General features: G+C 41.1%; 1 protein-coding gene and 1 long non-coding RNA gene across 8 annotated transcripts in view; one reads left to right on the forward strand and one right to left on the reverse strand.

Moving 5' to 3' along the window:
• KIF2A (kinesin family member 2A) overlaps positions 1-14,616 on the reverse strand; it is a 67,675-nt gene extending 53,059 nt beyond the window's left edge. For 2 of the 7 annotated variants that reach the window (XM_070587505.1, XM_070587502.1), the window contains exon 1: positions 14,188-14,598. In XM_070587505.1, coding sequence (XP_070443606.1) covers positions 14,188-14,251 — 64 coding nt within the window. In that variant the 5' untranslated portion in view covers positions 14,252-14,598. Of the gene's footprint in view, positions 1-13,356; positions 13,564-14,053; positions 14,116-14,187 lie in introns of those variants that run through there. The other 5 variants (XM_070587503.1, XM_070587499.1, XM_070587501.1 and 2 more) reach the window with 4 other exon arrangements.
• The window catches only part of LOC103564714 (uncharacterized), a 107,314-nt gene continuing 104,492 nt past the window's right edge, over positions 14,556-17,377 (forward strand). The window contains exon 1 of the long non-coding RNA XR_011530559.1: positions 14,556-14,791. This is a non-coding gene — a long non-coding RNA (uncharacterized lncRNA). The remainder of the gene's footprint in view (positions 14,792-17,377) is intronic.

Here is a 17,377-nt window from a genome sequence, read left to right on the forward strand (position 1 = left end):
ACTGGAAAGTGAGAGGATGGTGCAAAATAATGGGAAGGGTTTCACTCTGCTGTACACAGGGTCACTCAGAGTAAGAATCGACTCAATGGCACTAACAACAAAATTTACATCACATAAAATTCATCCATTTAAAGTATACAATTTAATGGTTTTTAGTATACTCACAGATATTTGCAACCATCACCAGTCAATTTTATAACATTTTAATCACCTCAAAAAGACATTCCATGTCCTTCAGCTATTGCTCCTCCATTCCGCCAAAACCAGCGACCCCCACCCCATTATAAGCAATCACTAATCTACTTTCTGTCCCTATAAATTTGCCTATTATTGACATTTCACATAAAGAGAATCATATAATGTGGTCTTTTGTGCCTGGCTACTTTCACTAACCATAATGTTTTCAAGGTTTGTCCATGTTGTAATATTCCATTATACAAATAAATCACATTTGTTTATTTATCCGCTGATGGATATGTGGGCTGTTTCCACCTTTCGGCTATTACAAATAATGCTATAAACATTTATGTACATGCTGTCATATGGACAGATGTTTTCATTTCTCTTGAGTATATTCTGAGGACATAGCATTGTTTTGTTTTGAAGACTACTTTTTTAGAGCAGTTTTAGCCTTATGTAAACAGCAAAACTGAGCAGAATGTACAAAGATTTTCCATATATCTCATGCCCCCACACATGCATAGCCTCTCTCATTATCAGCATCTCCCACCAGGATACTACATTTGTTAAAACTGATGAACCTACACAGACATGTTATAATTACCCAAAGCCCATTATGATTCACTAGGTGTTGTACATTCTCTATGTATAATGACACTACAGTATCCATATCCACCATTATAGTATCATACAGAGTATTTTCACTTTCCTAAAAATCCTCTGTGCTCTGCCTATGTATCCCTCCTCCCACTCCCTACCCCCGAAAAGATTTTCAAAAACATAAATTGTTGAGGATGTGAAGACACGGGTAATCTATTCATCGCTGGTATTAAGTTCATAATTCATTCAGTCAATATTCAGTGAATGCCTGCTATGTGCAAGCATCATACTGGATGTTAGGTTTATAGTAGAGAACCAAAGAGACATGGTCTATGGCTTCAAAAAAAATCATAAAAATAAATGCATACTTACAAAGTATGACAAAGTTTATTAAGGAAATGTAAAGTGTACTGAGAGAGAATAGGAGATCAAATTGTGATTTGAGAGTCAGGAAAGGCCCCTCTGAACAAGTATAAAAATAATATTTGAGCTGAGAACTAAAAGCAAAAATTTAGTCAGGCAGAGGGGGTAAAAAGAAAGTTTTAGGTGAAGGGAACAATATGCGCAAAAGCTCTGAGGTCGGAGAGTCATTAAAAGAGGGCCAGCGAGGCCAAACACTGGGAGCAAGTGGGTAAGTGTGGGAGATGAGACCGGAAAGCTAAGAGCTTGATCATACAAAGCCTTAAAAGGTCATGTGAAGGATCATCTGTTGCACATCCTCCAAAACCTTGATATTCTGATAATCTTTCCTTGTTCTTTATTTTCAGTCTCTTCTCATCCCTTCAGCTTCTTTCCTTCAACTACAAATATGCTGATTTGATTTCTCTCCGTTAATCAAAGAACAAATCACTGGGTGGCTGTGCACCTTCCACTTCCTCTATAAAAATAAAAGCTCCATGTAGACACAAATTTTTGGTCTGTTTTTTTTCCCCATTGCTGTATCCTCAATAGCTAGCATGGCACCTGAAGTACTCAATACATATTGCTTGAATGAACACACAAACAATACACATACTCACCCAATCACCCTTCCAATCAAGGGGCTGGTGTTTTGAGTAATTTCCTGGAATTAAGGAAATACTCATAGAACAGTTAAAGAACAGAGAAGTAACTGGCTTTAAGAGATTAAGTTCATTGATTCTGGACTCAATAACAAGGCAATCTACTTAAGTGAGTTAACCAACTACAAACTGATAGAAATAGAGAAGTAATTCATTAGCATAATTTATTTAACGGTGTTCAGAGTTTAAAAAATCCCAATAAATTATTTAGTAAGGCTGTTCAAGTTTATTAGGTTAAAAATTTTATTTTTCAAATGTTTTGAATTAAAAAAAAATCATATTCTTCTCATAATTAGACATAACGCATGACATCTTGTTTTTCTATATTGGCTGTCACAGAACTAGAACTTAGATGTTTTTCATTATATGTCTGGACCTCATTAACACTTGATAAATTAAACATCTTTTACGGGCCATTTAACTTCAGAAAAAAAACACTACAGGCACAGTATGAACTCCATAACCCAAGCTGGCAAATCTCCAAAGTGTATGTTGTATACTGTATGTACAAGGGAATGAGGAAACAGGCACTTTCGCAGATAGGAAGGTAAACTCACATACTCTCTATGGAAGTAAATTGGCAAGATCTATCAAAATTAAAAATATACAATTCTCTGACCCAGCAATTCTACTTCTAGGACTTTATCCTACAGATACAGTCATGTATGTAAAAAATGACAAAAGTTCAAGATTATTCAATACAGTATTGGCTATGTAGTAGCTACAGATTGGGCACAATCTAAATTGTGGTAATTTAATCACTAGTAAAATGCAGCTATGAGAAAGAATAAGAAGATTATTTATATATTCAAAGGTTCTCCAAGATATTTGTATTAAGTGAAAACAAAATTAAGAAGCACCAGCGTGTATAATATACCAACTGTAGGGAAAATGTACATATTCACACATCTATATATATATAGATACACAAACACACACTTGCTTGAAAACGCAAAACAAATACCTCTGCGGAAATATAAAAAGAACCTGGTAATATCAGTTTCTTGGAAGAAGAACCAGGTGGCTGGGGCCAGCACAGGTAGGATAGAGACGTCTCAATATATACCCTTTTGGAACTTAATTATTAACCATGGAACTATAGTGCTATTCAAAACAGGTAATTAAATGTAAAAAGAAAGTTAAAAGTGTACATTAAAAGTAATGACACGGGCCAGCCTGGTGGCACAGCAGTTAAGTTCGCATGTTCTGCTTCAGCAGCCTTGGGTTCACCCATTTGGATCCCAGGTGCGGACTTACGCAGCGCTTGTTAAGCCATGCTGTGGCAGGCATCCCATATATCAAATAGAGGAAGATGGGCATGGATGTTAGCTCAGAGCCAGTCTTCCTCAGCAAAAAGAGGAGGATTGGTGGCAGATGTTAGCCCAGGGCTAATCTTCCTCAGAAAAAAAAAAAAGGCAATGACACATACCTTGTCATGTCATACTCTTGATGCCCAGAGAATGAACACAAACCAATTTTTTTCAGAATGTCAAAATTCAAATAGACAAGAGTAGTGAAAGAACAGCACAGCTGGAAGTTCACTTCATTATTGGTTCAGCAAATAGATAATTTACTAAGGATATAGGTGCCCTCTGCAAGGCACTGCAGATACAAGGGCACTTGGGTCTGACTAGAGATAATTAAACAGATAGTATAATCCTTTTGGTGATTTGACAGAGAAAATAGAAGGGACTCAAGTAACATAAAGCAGGGGATCCATCCTAGTCTAGGAATCATGGAAGGATGGAATGTTTAACAGGGACAAAAAAGAGCAACAGCATTAACTAGGTTAGGTAGAAGTGGAGTGTTCTAAGAAGAGTTCAGGGTGTCTAGAGGACCTCAAGTAAACAGCAAGAAATGAGACCAGAGAGGGAGGTCAGATGGGTCAGAGACTAGAGTAAGCTACGTCAGAATTGAGGTTTATCCAAAGGGCAACAGAGGCAGAGGGAGAGATCAAAAAGTTTTAAGCAGGTGATCAAGGGCTCAAATTCATATGTTGGAAAGATTACTCTGAAAGAATAATCAACCAAAGGTGGAGAGACCTAGTAGGAATTTGTTGTAACAGTACAGGCAAGATATAATGCTAGCCTGACCAAAGTTACAGTGTGGGGATGGAAAAAGTATATGGATTGAAGAGGTACTTGAGCAGTTAAACTAAGAGAACGTGATGATAGGATAGGAAGTTAAGAGAGAAGAAGTCGTCAAGGAAGACATCCAGGTTTCTGATTTGGGCAATAGGGTGAAGGGAAGTGATGAAACATACTGAAGAAGTAGATTTGGGGAGTGGGTGATGGGTTCAATTTTGGACATGCTGAATTTGAGACATCCAAGTGCAGATAATCAGTAACCCGTCAGAAATACAAACACTACACATCTGCAGCTAGCCTAGGGTAAAGAGAAGCATTTAGTTCACCCAGAGAGAGAATACAGTGTGAGAAGTATTCCAGGGTTAGGCCCAAGCCCTGAAGAACACCAACTTTTAGAGAACAGAGAGAGAAAGCAGCACCTGTAAAGATTAAGGAAAGTTATGAGGGGTTGGAGGAAAACAAGTCTTTATCTACTTTTAATTTAGCTAAGGAATGGCTCTTAATGAAACCCAAAAAAAGCATGTAAGGTTAAAAGCAATGTATCACTCTTAATAAAACAACACCCCAAAGAGCATACAACGGAAATACATAGATAATTAGGGCCATGTTGTAGTCCACTCTCAATATTAGGTAAAATTGGAAAAAATAAAAAATGCATCCCATATATTATCCCAAAACAATTTCCAACAACAGATCTACAAAAACAAAGATCACTGAATCTAGACAGGCCCCCAAATTCATCAATTATGCCAGCAGACTCCTACTTAATTGCTACAATCTGTTATGTTTTCCTGACAATATAGCTGCTCCTCTAATAAGAAGCATTCTTTCACATGATGGCTTTTGTACCTGTCTAAACTTTGAAAGTTTTGTGAGCAAGGAGGGCCTAAACTTAGACAATGGCGGAGAGACAGGAAAAGATCAGAATGTCTTTTTCAAAAGAAATTATAGAGCCACAGAGCACTTGCATTGAGTACAACAGCTTTTTCATATTCTGTTGTAACCGACATCAAAGCCTTTTCTAGGGTAAGGTCCTATTATCTATTCCCTGATGCTCAAAGGCATCAGATGAAGGGTCATGCAGCAAATGCTAGTTGGAGTAATAAAAACACTTGAAGGCAATCTATACCACAGAAAGAAAAATGAAAGCATTATTTAACTAATGATCTTACTTCCAATGCCTGGAACCTCCACAGTACACAAAGAATTCTAAACGAATTAGAGTGTAGCGGACTTTAGAGGCAGACAATCTATGTTCTAATCTCATATTTGCTACTTACTTTATATATGACCTTGGACAAGTCAATTTCCTCCTTGTAAAAATATATGCAAGTTTTGAACAATAGCAGTATTTCATCAGAGAGCTGTCTTGTGATTAAATTCTCAGACTTACTTCACTAATTAGGGCCTCTAATTTGTTCTCATTTCCTAAAAATCATATCAGTAAATCATTATATCCATATCTCTTTAGTAGTCCAGAGTAAACTACAGGCTTAAAAATACTAGCCCCCCCCCCCACCCAAAAAGTTTAAAGCTCTCACACCCAACTCACTTTTCATGAGATGACACATAATTAGATTTCACGTGAATATCTTGCAGCAGGAATTCCCTATAGTTTAACTAGAACAGGTAAAGTCTTATTTCAATTCAACCCTGGCTAACCTCACGGATGAAGCTTCTAGATACTGCTTGGACATTTGTCATGGCATTCAAACTATAAACTCAAAATGTCCATGGGCCAAAGTAAAGAAATGGGGCTAAGGTTGCTTAGCAAATCTCAATCTTCTCACTGCACTATAGCTCATTTTAAAAATTTTGTCAGCAAACCTTAAATCTCTCATATTGGCCAAGAGACTAAGCCTAACAAAAATGAACAGCAAAAACTGACCATAACCACAACCCTATATGGTTGATCCTCATTATTAAAATATTATAAGTTCTTGTTCATTAATTGGTCCATTATTTCAAGAGGAGCTTTGACTTTTAACATCCAAAGTTTGCATATTCCCTCCTCTTTTTAAAATAGATTTACTTTTTAGAGTAGTTTTAGGTTCACTGCAAAATAGGGCAGAAGGTACAGAGATTTCTCATATACCCCCTTGCCCCCACATACCCACAGCCTCCCATACTACGAACACCTCACACAGGGTACACTTGTTACCACTGATGAACCTACACTGACACAATACCCAAAGTCCATAGTTTACATTAGGGTTCACTCTTGGTGTTGAATCTTCTTTGGGTTTTGACAAATATATAACATGAATCCACCATTACAGTATCATACAGAATAATTTCACTGCCCTAAAATCCACTATGCTCTGTCTACTCATCCCTTGATTACCCCTTTTTAAGTCCTAAGCTGCAAATTACAGTTGAGAGATTCTAAATGCTGAAATGACATTCAGAATCTTAAGGATGAAAAGGGAAGGCAAAAGCCAAGGCAGAAAAAAATAGGCCAAAATAACAGCAAAGGAAAAGTAAAGGCGAGCAGTTGCATTTCAAGAATCAAAACACTACATCCCTTAAAGAGCTGAACCCAGATCCTTTAAGTACTGGTTCTCCTTCCCATTCCCTTCCAGGAATTCTGAGAGGTCTTGGCTAATATACTGTAACTGAGGCTTCTTAAGTAGGCAAAGCAGTTAGCTATAGCTTAAGTAAACTCCTGATCTATATTTAAACATTTATTGGAAGTGACTCATACCTTAGATTCACTTACTTTTAAGATATTAGTGGCAAAGACTATAAACAGACTGAGTTGAATGCTCTCTCTGATATTACACTGGACACAGGCTCTAAAGTCCTCTACACTGTAGTCACAAATAAGATTATCTTGATTAAACAGAACGAAAGAGATTTTATAACCTATACTCAGACTTTCCAAATGTGAAGTCCATTCCTTTCAACACATCTGTCCTTTACTCAACACAAGTGACACAGCAGCATACAATATCAATTCTTTTTGCAGTGCTCTGTATCTTATCTGTTCCTTAATCACTGCTCACCCTCCTAGACTGATGCAATCTTATCCTTGCTGGCTCTCATTTTCAGTACTACTCTCCCTCTAATCTATCACTAATCATGAGCTAACTCTTATTACTGCTCTCAGGAGATTAAGCCCTACAGTAGTTTCCAAGTGTCCTAGAAATTAATTCCAAGATGCCTTACCTTACCTTTGTTTCCAAGTCTTTAAGAAGGTGCCTTAGATTACCCCTCCCTTTCCTTATTTTCCTCACCTATCAGCCTCCCATCTGCCAGTTTTAAGTGCCCTTTACCTGACAATTCTCCATTTCCAACTCAAGGATCTCTCACATGTTGTGCCACATGCCTGGAATGCATCCTTCACCCCATGGCAATCTGCTGGTCATCTTCCTCCCACTTTTAAATTTAAAACTTCACTCACCATCAAGTCTTGTCAGATCACTGTTAGGAGATGCTACTTTTTCTAAGATAATGGATCACAACCCTGGGTGCACACTGAAATCACCAGTGTGTATGAGTTAAGTTTCATCAGTATATGAGGCATTTTAAAATAAAATACTGATGGCCGGGCTCCAGCTCAGACCAATTAAAACAGAATCTCTAGGCAAAGGACCCAGATATTGGTGGTGATGGGTTGAGGGTTGTTTGTGTATTGTTTGGGTAGTTTTTTCCAAAGACCCTCTAGGGGTGTGAACCTATACTAACGCTACCCAGTCTAGAAACAGAATGCCCACAACTACATTTATCCAACATGTTCTCTTTTGATAGCCTTTAGATATCAAAACAAAGGTTAAAAGTGGGGCCAGGCCGGTGGTATAGGGGTTGAGTTTGTGTGCTCTGCATTAGTGGCCCAGGGTTCACTGGTTCGGATCCCGGGAGCAGACCTATGCACTGCTTATCAAGCTATGATGTGGCAGGTGTCTCACATATAAAATAGAGGAAGATGGGCATGGATCTTAGTTTAGGGCCAGTCATCCTCAGCAACACCAAGAGGACTGGTGGTGGATGTCAGCTCACAGCTAATCTTCCTCAAAAAAAAGAGAAAAGGTTAAAAGTTATAAAGTTAAAACTCAAATGGGTATTAGAGAATACAAAATAGGCCAGTAATGACAAATAATACCAACTGCAACCAACTCATGGGGATACCATGACTGGTGATGCTGTATTAAGAAGAATTCTGAGGCTGAATACAGGTTCATCAGGAAAGCATGCCAGGAGGGATAAGGATATTGGTCATGGGCAGGAGAGGTGAAAGAAAGGCATGACTAAAAGCTTGATTATAGTGGGTAGGGAGAAAAATAAGTAGTACCAAAAATGAGAAAGCCCTAGGCAAGGACTAGATTCAGAAGCACCAGGGTTTTAAAATAGACACCTCCCCCATCATTTTACTCTTGGGAGACAGAAACAAAAGTTAACTTAAGGTTAACCAACAATGAAAAGATATTCCATTTTGTGTAAGTTTTGACTGGACAAATCCCAATGACCATATAAACTTGAATTTATTTAGCTCTCTATATTAAGTACATGGCCTAGCATTCACTATATGTAATGCAAGCACTTAAATGTTTAATATGGTGAGGTCCTAATGTCTATTTTCACCTAGGCACTACAATACCATTAGTGTTGCTTTAATCAAAAGAGCTGGGGTGTGATGGAAGGGCAACCTAAGCTATGCGTGTTCCGCAACTGGATCAGAAGAGTGCTAGTTTTATCAAGGGCTTAAAAATTATAGCTAGTCTTAAGCTCAAAACTATGATTTTGGTGCCGGTCCAGTGGCATAGTGGTTGGGTTCGTGCACTCAACTTCAGGAGCCCTGGGTTCAAAGGTTCAGATCCAGGGCACAGACCTATGCACTGCTTATCTAGCCACGCTGTGATAGGCGTTCCACATATAAAACAGAGGAAGATGGGCACAGATGTTGGCTCAGGGCAAAGCTTCCTCAGTAGAAAGAGGAGGACCGGCAGCAGATGTTAGCTCAGGGCTACTTTTCCTCAACCAAAACAAAACAATTATGATCTCAAAACAAATAAACACCTTTAAAGATTATTTTAGGTTACAGGAGAGAGGTGTTAAAAGCAAAGTGGGTGGTGGGGCTGGCAGAGTTGTTAAGTTCGTGCACTCTGCTTTGACAGCCCAGGGTTCACTGGTTTGGGTCTCGGGCACAGACCTACACACCACTTATCAAGCCATGCTGTGGCAGGCGTCCCACACATAAAGTAGAGGAAGATAGGCAAGCATATTAGCTCAGGGCCAATCTTCCTCAGCAAAAAAGAGGAGGATTGGCAGCAGACGTTAGCTCAGGGCTAATCTTCCTCAAGGAAAAAAAAAAAGCAAAGTGGGTGGTTGAATTCAAGAATTAAGCTTTGCAAAAAAATTAATGTAAGTATACCTGTGACTAGAAAGAATGGGTCGGAATCTCTCTCAAGAAATCCTGTTCTGGATTTTCCACACTCACTTTCTTCCCTATTCAGACAGACACAGGCTTAACTTGCTCTTCGCTATTTTCTCTAGTTTTTTTTTAAAATCATGACACATAAAACAAGTTGACACATAGCCTTTCTCCAGAGTTCTAAAATTTTTATCATAAGAATCAAGTGACTGGGCAATAAATATAGATTCCTGACTTAACTGTGGTAATTATGGAAGCAATAAGTGACTGACTATTGAAAAGGGCTTTAAAGCCTTAGATTGATAAATCTTAACCCTCATAGCTAATACACTGTCAGAAGTCAATCTGGCAAACTTAAGCAATGTTATCAATTACAGGTTTCCTGAACCTCTTGGGTAGTCGCAGAAAGAATTTTACCACAGGGGCTTTTATATCTCAAAAAAAAAAAAATCAAAGTACACCAAAGTATACAATGTCATACCCCCATCAGCAAACATATGCCAGCACTTAAAGAGAGCGCTAGGAGTGAAAGACTCAGGCATTGGTCCAGGCTACGACCTTTACTAAGCATGTGATCTCGCCCTTTACTAAGCATGTGATCTCGGCAAGTAACCCAGTCTCAGGTTCTTCATCTGTAAAACAATGAGTCTACCACCTTCCTATCCTGCTTACCTCATCTCTGTGAGGATCCAATTAGATACACCTGTTTGGAAAACCATGCAGGCCTAACAAATACATATATGGAACCATTATCATGCTAGTTACCTTGTAAAAGCAAATTATTAATCCACAAATTTCCCTATTCCACCCACTCCATAATTAGAGTCACACAGTTGTGCCTAAAGAACAACTATATTGCTATATGGTTGATTTTTATTACCTAAATTCACACAGTCTGTTCTCTAAAAACCTACACAGTACTTGAATGATCATTCAAAGATATGTAAAGATGAACAAATGAAAGAATAAATGAGGCAAAGTAAGTAGAGAATTAGGCCATTTAAAATCTTTTCTAAAGATTGCCCGCCTTAAACTCCAAGATTCCTGATGGCGTCTTTGAAATCTTCAGTTTCCTCTGGATTTCATATGCTTAATTAAAGCACTCTTTTCACCAACGTTTAATTAAGAAACAGGAATATTTTACTCCCACAATTTTGGGTTTTCTGACCTTCTAGTAACTATTCCCTGTCATTTTTTTACCAGATCATTCCAAGTGGGCTCCCAAACACTGCTCTCTATTGGCTATCCCATGAGTGAGAAGTAATCTCCTCCATCTTGATTGGGCTGTAGAAAGCTGTATATGGTTCCCAAATAACAGAATTCTCCCTTATACTGTCACAGTTCTTGATAGTCTTACTTGTCTATGCCATGCAAGACAAGTTTCGGCTGCCACTGACAAGCTCTATGAATCTCGACAAGTCACTTATGGTGACTTGGAACTCAGTTTCCTCAATTACAAAAATAAGAACTAGATTAACTCCAAGGATCTTTCTGGTTAAAATAGTCTATGATTCTCTTCTGATCACATGTATCAATACTGTGACTAAGAGACCCCAAAGAACAATCCCATCTAAGTTACAGTGTCCAAATATTCAAAACATTTCTCATCCCTCCTGCAGTCACCAAAAGGCAGTCACAGCTACTAGAGAACGGGAAAGAAATGTTTTAACAGTGAAGTTTTCAAATTTCCCCTAAAGACCATCTAACTACACAATAGTAAGATTGTAGTTTCTAGAATCACTAGATTCTAAAAAGAAATTGAATCAGAAAAATAATAGGAAGACACATGCAAGAAAATAAATTATATATGTCTGTCCATTTCCAGAAACTACTCTAATTTCATACCAGGTTCTCTCCTGCGCTGAGAACAATCTCAGGAGTCCAAGTCTAACCTCTGTCACTTCTAACCTTAGAATATAAAAAAGGATTTGCCTCAGCAGATCACTCTATTTCAGTCAACTCAGGGGATCTTTAACTAAGAGGCCTGTAGTGGGTGTTGGGGGCCAGAGTAGGGAGGTGGTTGCACAGAATGAGCATATGGAAGAATTTCACTTCCTGCTAAGATTTCATCTGAACGGGTAACGAAAACAACATTTCAAAACCAAAAATCCTATAATGAATGATTCACTCAAAAACTATATGCAAGGAACTCTGCTAGGCACCTGGGGGGATACACAGATAAATTTAGGGAATTTAAGAGTCTATTACTAAATATTTTAATCCTGTAACACCCTGGGCTCTAGGTGAAGTGGGCATGGGTAGCCTGCCATCCCTCAATTGCGTTATCCACACCACCCCTTCTCCACTGCAGTTTGAAAATATGATATTAAGAGAAATGTACTCAAAAATCAATAGTTAAGGAAATATGCTGTCTCATAAGTGATACAGAATGACTTAGGATTTCAGAGGCTGACGGGCCATCTGATTTTAGTAATCAGTGAAGACTTACTGGGATTAGTTTTGAGCAGGATCTTGAAACATAGGAATAAATCCATTTTAGTTTGCCTGTTTGCCCTTGGAATATGTTTTATTAATACATGAGCATCACTGATAGCAGAAGCATGCTCTTAATCAAGGACACAGATCCCGATTAGCAAGCATGCACAAAAACTTCAAGTCACCAGTTAACAGCAGTCTGAAGCATGAAGCAGCCCTTCTGCACTCATATGATTTCCATTGTCTCAAGCATTACATTAGTGATTTTCCAACTACAGAGTTTATTTTTGTTACAATCACCACTAGAATTTTATCCAATACAGATGTGCTATAGAAGTGGGAGGAAACAAAACAGCTTTTTTAAAGTCAAAAAGGGAAAGCTTGAGGGGAGCCTCCCAGACATCAATTTCTACAATGAAACACCACCGTCCAATGCAAATGATCATTCCCTTCTTTTCAAGTTCTCTACTTATCTTTTAGCTTCCACCAACTCCATCATGCATGTGAGGCGCACAAATATGTACATGACTATAGGTTACGATAATTACACAATGCCATGATTTCCATTATTTCTCGTGGGCAAAATGCTTTCAAATGTTATTTTTGGGTTACTAGCACTTAAACACAAAGCTCTTATATGTCTGGGTTTCTGGTATAGACAGAAGGTGAAGGCTAAAAGAGTATTAAAAGGCTTTATCCTAGAACCCTAAAAGAACCATAATGGTTTCAAGTCCAATACGGTTAAATAAAAAGATGTTAGTCCAGAAAAAATAAAAATACACAAACCTTTCAAATATCTTATGACAGTTTTTTCCTGACAGATTTTATAGTAACATTTATAATCATAATTAAAGGCTTAGAATGTAAAGGACTTACACCTTTTACTGCACCCCAAAATTTTAAATAATATGCAAATCCTACTTTTGCTAGTGTACAGTGAACCTGCATTCACCTAAAACAGAAATGAAAGTAACAGCACTGTTTAAGAAAGAGTAATTTTAAGGGAATATATAAAGAAATCCAACCCAAGTAAAGGAGATATCTCTTTCCCACTAGTGTTACTGGTAACTTCTAAAGCCCCAAGTAGTATAATTTATCTTTTCACATACAGGATAACGACGCTTCTAGTTGTTAACACAAATTACCTCAAACTTAATGAAGGAAAAAAATCATTAGCTATATACAGTCTTCCAATATATCGCACAGCTAACATGAGAGACAATCTAGCTTCACATAACTCGGTCAGACTTGGTAGAAACCAAGAGGGTGTGGATGTGATAGCAACGTTACTAGGCTGGGTGATGATAAATAAGCCACACATGAAAGGTATGGGTATAAGGGAGATGGAGTCAAGAACACCACACACTTCTAGATGTTACACACCTCTAGTTCTTTCAATGTTCGAATTGAAAGAAAATTTTACTTATCTCCCTCTGTGCGTTTTGTCCTTTACCATATAAATCATTTCCATGCCTGGGTGGTGTCTCACCCCGCACCCCAAGCTAGTGACATAAAACATTTTCCCCAAGAGGAACCTATAGAAAGGTACATAAGCCTAAGGCTTTTTTTCCCGGAATGAAGCACGTACATTCACCCCGCCTTACACTTTTCTCTCGGTTACCTCTCCAGAGGGTGTGAAACATCAACATCCGGGGCGGCCCCCACCCCTCAGGAGTGCTTCGCACCGCAGTGACCAGGCTCATCCCTTCTCCGGCCCTTTCAGTCTCATCACCTTTGAGCAGCTCATGGAATACTTCTTCCCATTGCTCCCCCACCCTCATTCATGGCTGAACGCGACCTTCTCCGCATCCTTCTTCCAAGGAAGGGACTAGCAAAAAAGACAGATGCATGCTCGAGAAACGAAAGCCGAGGAAGCCTGACAACCAGACAGCAGTTGAAACCAACGGGCTTGGCCTTTCCCCTCCTCAGCCTCTGACCAGTAGTCGGTTCTCTAAATACTGAAATCCCTGGGCTGCACGCATCCCCGCCCCCCACCCCCTCGGAGACGAGGCCGGAAAATGAAAAGGCCGGGGCGAAACGCGAGGCTGGGTCATCCCGAACGAAGCCCACGGCTCCTGGCCCCAGCCCCGGGCTGGAGCCCCCGGGGAGGATGGAGATGGCGGGGGTAGCTGGGGACCTCCGGGCCGGGACCCTCCACCGCGCCAGCCGAAGCCCCCAGGGACGACGTGGCCCGTGACACCCGGGCCCTTCCCCGCCGCCCTCCCCCGACCGGCCCCCCGCAGGGCCCCTCCCGCCCCGGCACTGCAGCGGCCCGGGGCGGACCCCACGCCGGCCTCACTCGCACACAAGCCACACACAAAAGCGCCGCGGCCGCCGCCGCCTTCCCGCCCCCACAGCCCGGCGGAGCAATCAATGAGGCGGCGGGCGCCCGCGGCCCGCCGCGCACACCCGAACGCGGGGCCCGGCCGGCAGGGGCGGCGGCGCGGCTCACCATCGCTGCGCTTGATCTCCACGTAAATCCCGATCTGGATCTTGCCGAAGTTGGCCGTTGCCATCACCTCATCTGGAGCAGCGGCGGCGGGCCGAGGGAGGGGGACCGGAGGGCGGAAAAGGCGGGGAGGGGGCGGGGTAGGTGTGGGAGGGGGAGCGGTGGCCCGCGGCCGCGCCGGCCCGGGCGACAGCGTGAACGCGAGCCGGGGCCGCGAGGAGCAGCGGCGGGCTGGCGGGCGGAGGCCGCGGGCCTGCAGGCCGGCGGGAGGACGCGCACGCCGGGGCGTCGGGGTGAAGCGAGGGCCGGGGCTGTGAGGCGGCGCGGGGGAGAGTGGGAGGGCCCGCGCCGCCCGCCCGGCAGCCGACGCTGGGTAGGCGGGGCGCCGCGCGCCTGCGCAGAGAGCGCCGCCCGCATCTCTTCCTCTCCGGCCGGCCTGGCGCCGCTGCCTCCAGGCGGCCCCGCCCAGCCCCGCGGCGGGCAGGGTGGGCGGCGGCCGCCGTTTGGCCGGCGCGGGGAGCAGAGCGCGCGCAGCACTGCAGCCAACGACCCGGCGTCGCGTTTGATTTCAGCGCGCGGCCTAGAAGAGGCGGGAAGCCGCCGGCTGGTGCGTTCCTGTGTCTCTGGCTTCCGTGAATTGGCGCTGCTGCGGGGATGGATTAAGGGTCCTGTGGTTTCAGGGCTTTCCGGGGGAGCGTGGGGCTGAGGGATGTGAATTTAGCGGTTGCCCATTGTCAGCACGGGCTCAGGGTTTCATCTGAGAGTGTCATCTCTATTGCCACTTAGAGATGGCTGGCCCAAGTAACTGTCCCAAGGTTTCCCATCCAGTTACGGAGGAAGGGAAGAACTTTGAGGTGTCACCCACCCTAAGTCAGAAGGAAGATCTGCTTCTTCGTGGCTTTGCCATGTAGGTCATTGCCGCTCAAAAAAGAAACCCTGCGGTGAGGCGGCCTTGACTGTTCCGTGTACGATGCATCTGATGCTGGTGTCCTGTCTCTGCTGAAGGGTTCACGACTTTATTGGCCCTGGCCCATAAACAATAACTATGATTCGAGGACAGAGGGCAGACATAAGGTTGACTAAGGAATGTGCCTTTTCTGCAGTCACTTGACTAGTCTGACCACCTCGTCCTGTGGAAAGCAAGACTGCATCCTGGCAGAGCAGGAAGGCCATGTGGACAGGGACCATGGAAACTGTTTACAGCACCGTGTAAAACCTCCAAACGTGTCACTTTTGCTTCTAGTATTGGGACCTGATGTGAAGGAAACACACTTTCCGTGCCCTACTTTCTCTAGTCATTGTTAATCTCCCTGTAATAATAACTAAAACTATACAGCTTTAAAATTAAAAAATTGGAAGCTGGATATATGTATGTTAAGTGCATATGTGTATATATACACGTGCCTAGAGTTTTCAACCTAATATAAGTAATCAAGTCAAGGAGACACTAAAACACTGTTAAATGACTCAGGCTCCATCTGTAACTTGAACATATTGAAGGCATACTTGTCAAAAGAACAAAGTTTCTTAAATCCATTCTAAAGTAGGAATGATTTTCTATGAAAAAAATACTGGATAAACAACTTAGAAAATAACCTCTGATTTTACATTCCAGAAATGACATTAGTGTAAATCTCCCTTCAGGACCTTCACTTCAAAATAAGATTTGGCCAAGAGTCAGCTTTTATTTTTTAAAAAGATAGTCTTAAGAGTTTTATCTGAACTTTTTGAGCTCCTGTCTAGTAGAACTCCTTCTCTGATGTCTCTATGACTAAGGTATAAATCATCTATTTATTTGCTAGCAGATTTAAAGAATGCAAAGAAATCAAGCTACATAGCTATTAAATTTAAAATTGCTTCATAAAATATTATGTTTTATCATAGTTGCTGACACATACCTCACACCCTGTGGGTCTAAACCTTTAATCCATATACAAAGGTATTTTAAAAATATGTACATCATCCTGGTCCATAAAAAATGTATGAGACATGCCACTTGTCAAACACAAAAACCTTTCTTTTATAGGTCATATCTAAAAGGCCTATGGTTTTTGGCACACCCTAGCATATGTATTTACCAAGACTTGCATCTTGGGCTTTGTGTTCAGGTGGCCTCCTGAAGAGCAGCCGTAAATGAATGCAATGTAGCTATGATTCCATCAACATCCTGGGTCAAGAATTCTGACTCTGGCTTAGGTATTAGCAAGATATATAACCTTAACTAGAACAGTGACTGGCACATGGGAGGCGCTCAGTCATTTGTTCAGTGAATTAACTTGTTAAACTGCTTCAAATCTCTGTTACCTCTTTGAACAGCCTGGAAAAGTAACTTCCATTCTCTTAACTTCAGAAACTTTTTGTGAGGGTCAAATGGAATAATAAAATGTGGTAATGCTTTAGATATTTATCAAGTATACAAGTTAAAAAACAAAGTAAAACCATCCTATAAAAAAATAACCTGGTACTCTACTGTAATCCTCAAATCATTAACTGGAATTTTATGTCCAGTGTTATAAAATTAAACACATTTTGCGATTTGACTCTGGCCTTCATCACCTCATATGTGAGAGGATAGCAAGAGCTATCTATATTCTTTTACCCACTTGAGTCCATCCTACCTTAACTGACAGAATACTCTTGCTCAAGGATCATTTCCATCAAGTCATATCCTATTAAGAATGGCTGCTGTTGATCTATGCTATCCTGAGTCAATAAACCATTCAAAAAAAATCATAGTTATTGTAATCCAGCCAAGCCAATCTCCTCATTATGCCTAGATTTTTAAAAAAATTTCTCTGCCTTGTGTCGTTAGTACATAAACCTTAAGAAATTGTTCCAAGGAAGAGGCTGTTGTGTTAGTGAGTGAGATTTGAGGCAGAAGCTGGCATTCACCTTAACCACTTACCTGCTCCTCTGGGGAAGAGCAGAGGCACAATTTAGCTCCAGTCCTAGTTTAGATTATACGTACTTGTCTATATCTTCTTACTAGAAATTTTCCATCCAATGTTTGCATCTATTCTCAATTACTTCCACAAAGTTCGTGGATCTAGGATCAAGTGGAGAAAATGGGTAGGGTTGGCAGAAATTTTCTTTGACTTTGTTGTCCACTTGCTACCCTGGACTTTTTTGGTTGTCAGTGATTCCCATTCCCATTAAATTTACTCAGATTTTAATTCTAATTAAACTGGTGTAA

Source organism: Equus przewalskii, chromosome 20 (assembly GCF_037783145.1).
Source record: "Equus przewalskii isolate Varuska chromosome 20, EquPr2, whole genome shotgun sequence".
NCBI lineage: Eukaryota > Metazoa > Chordata > Mammalia > Perissodactyla > Equidae > Equus > Equus przewalskii.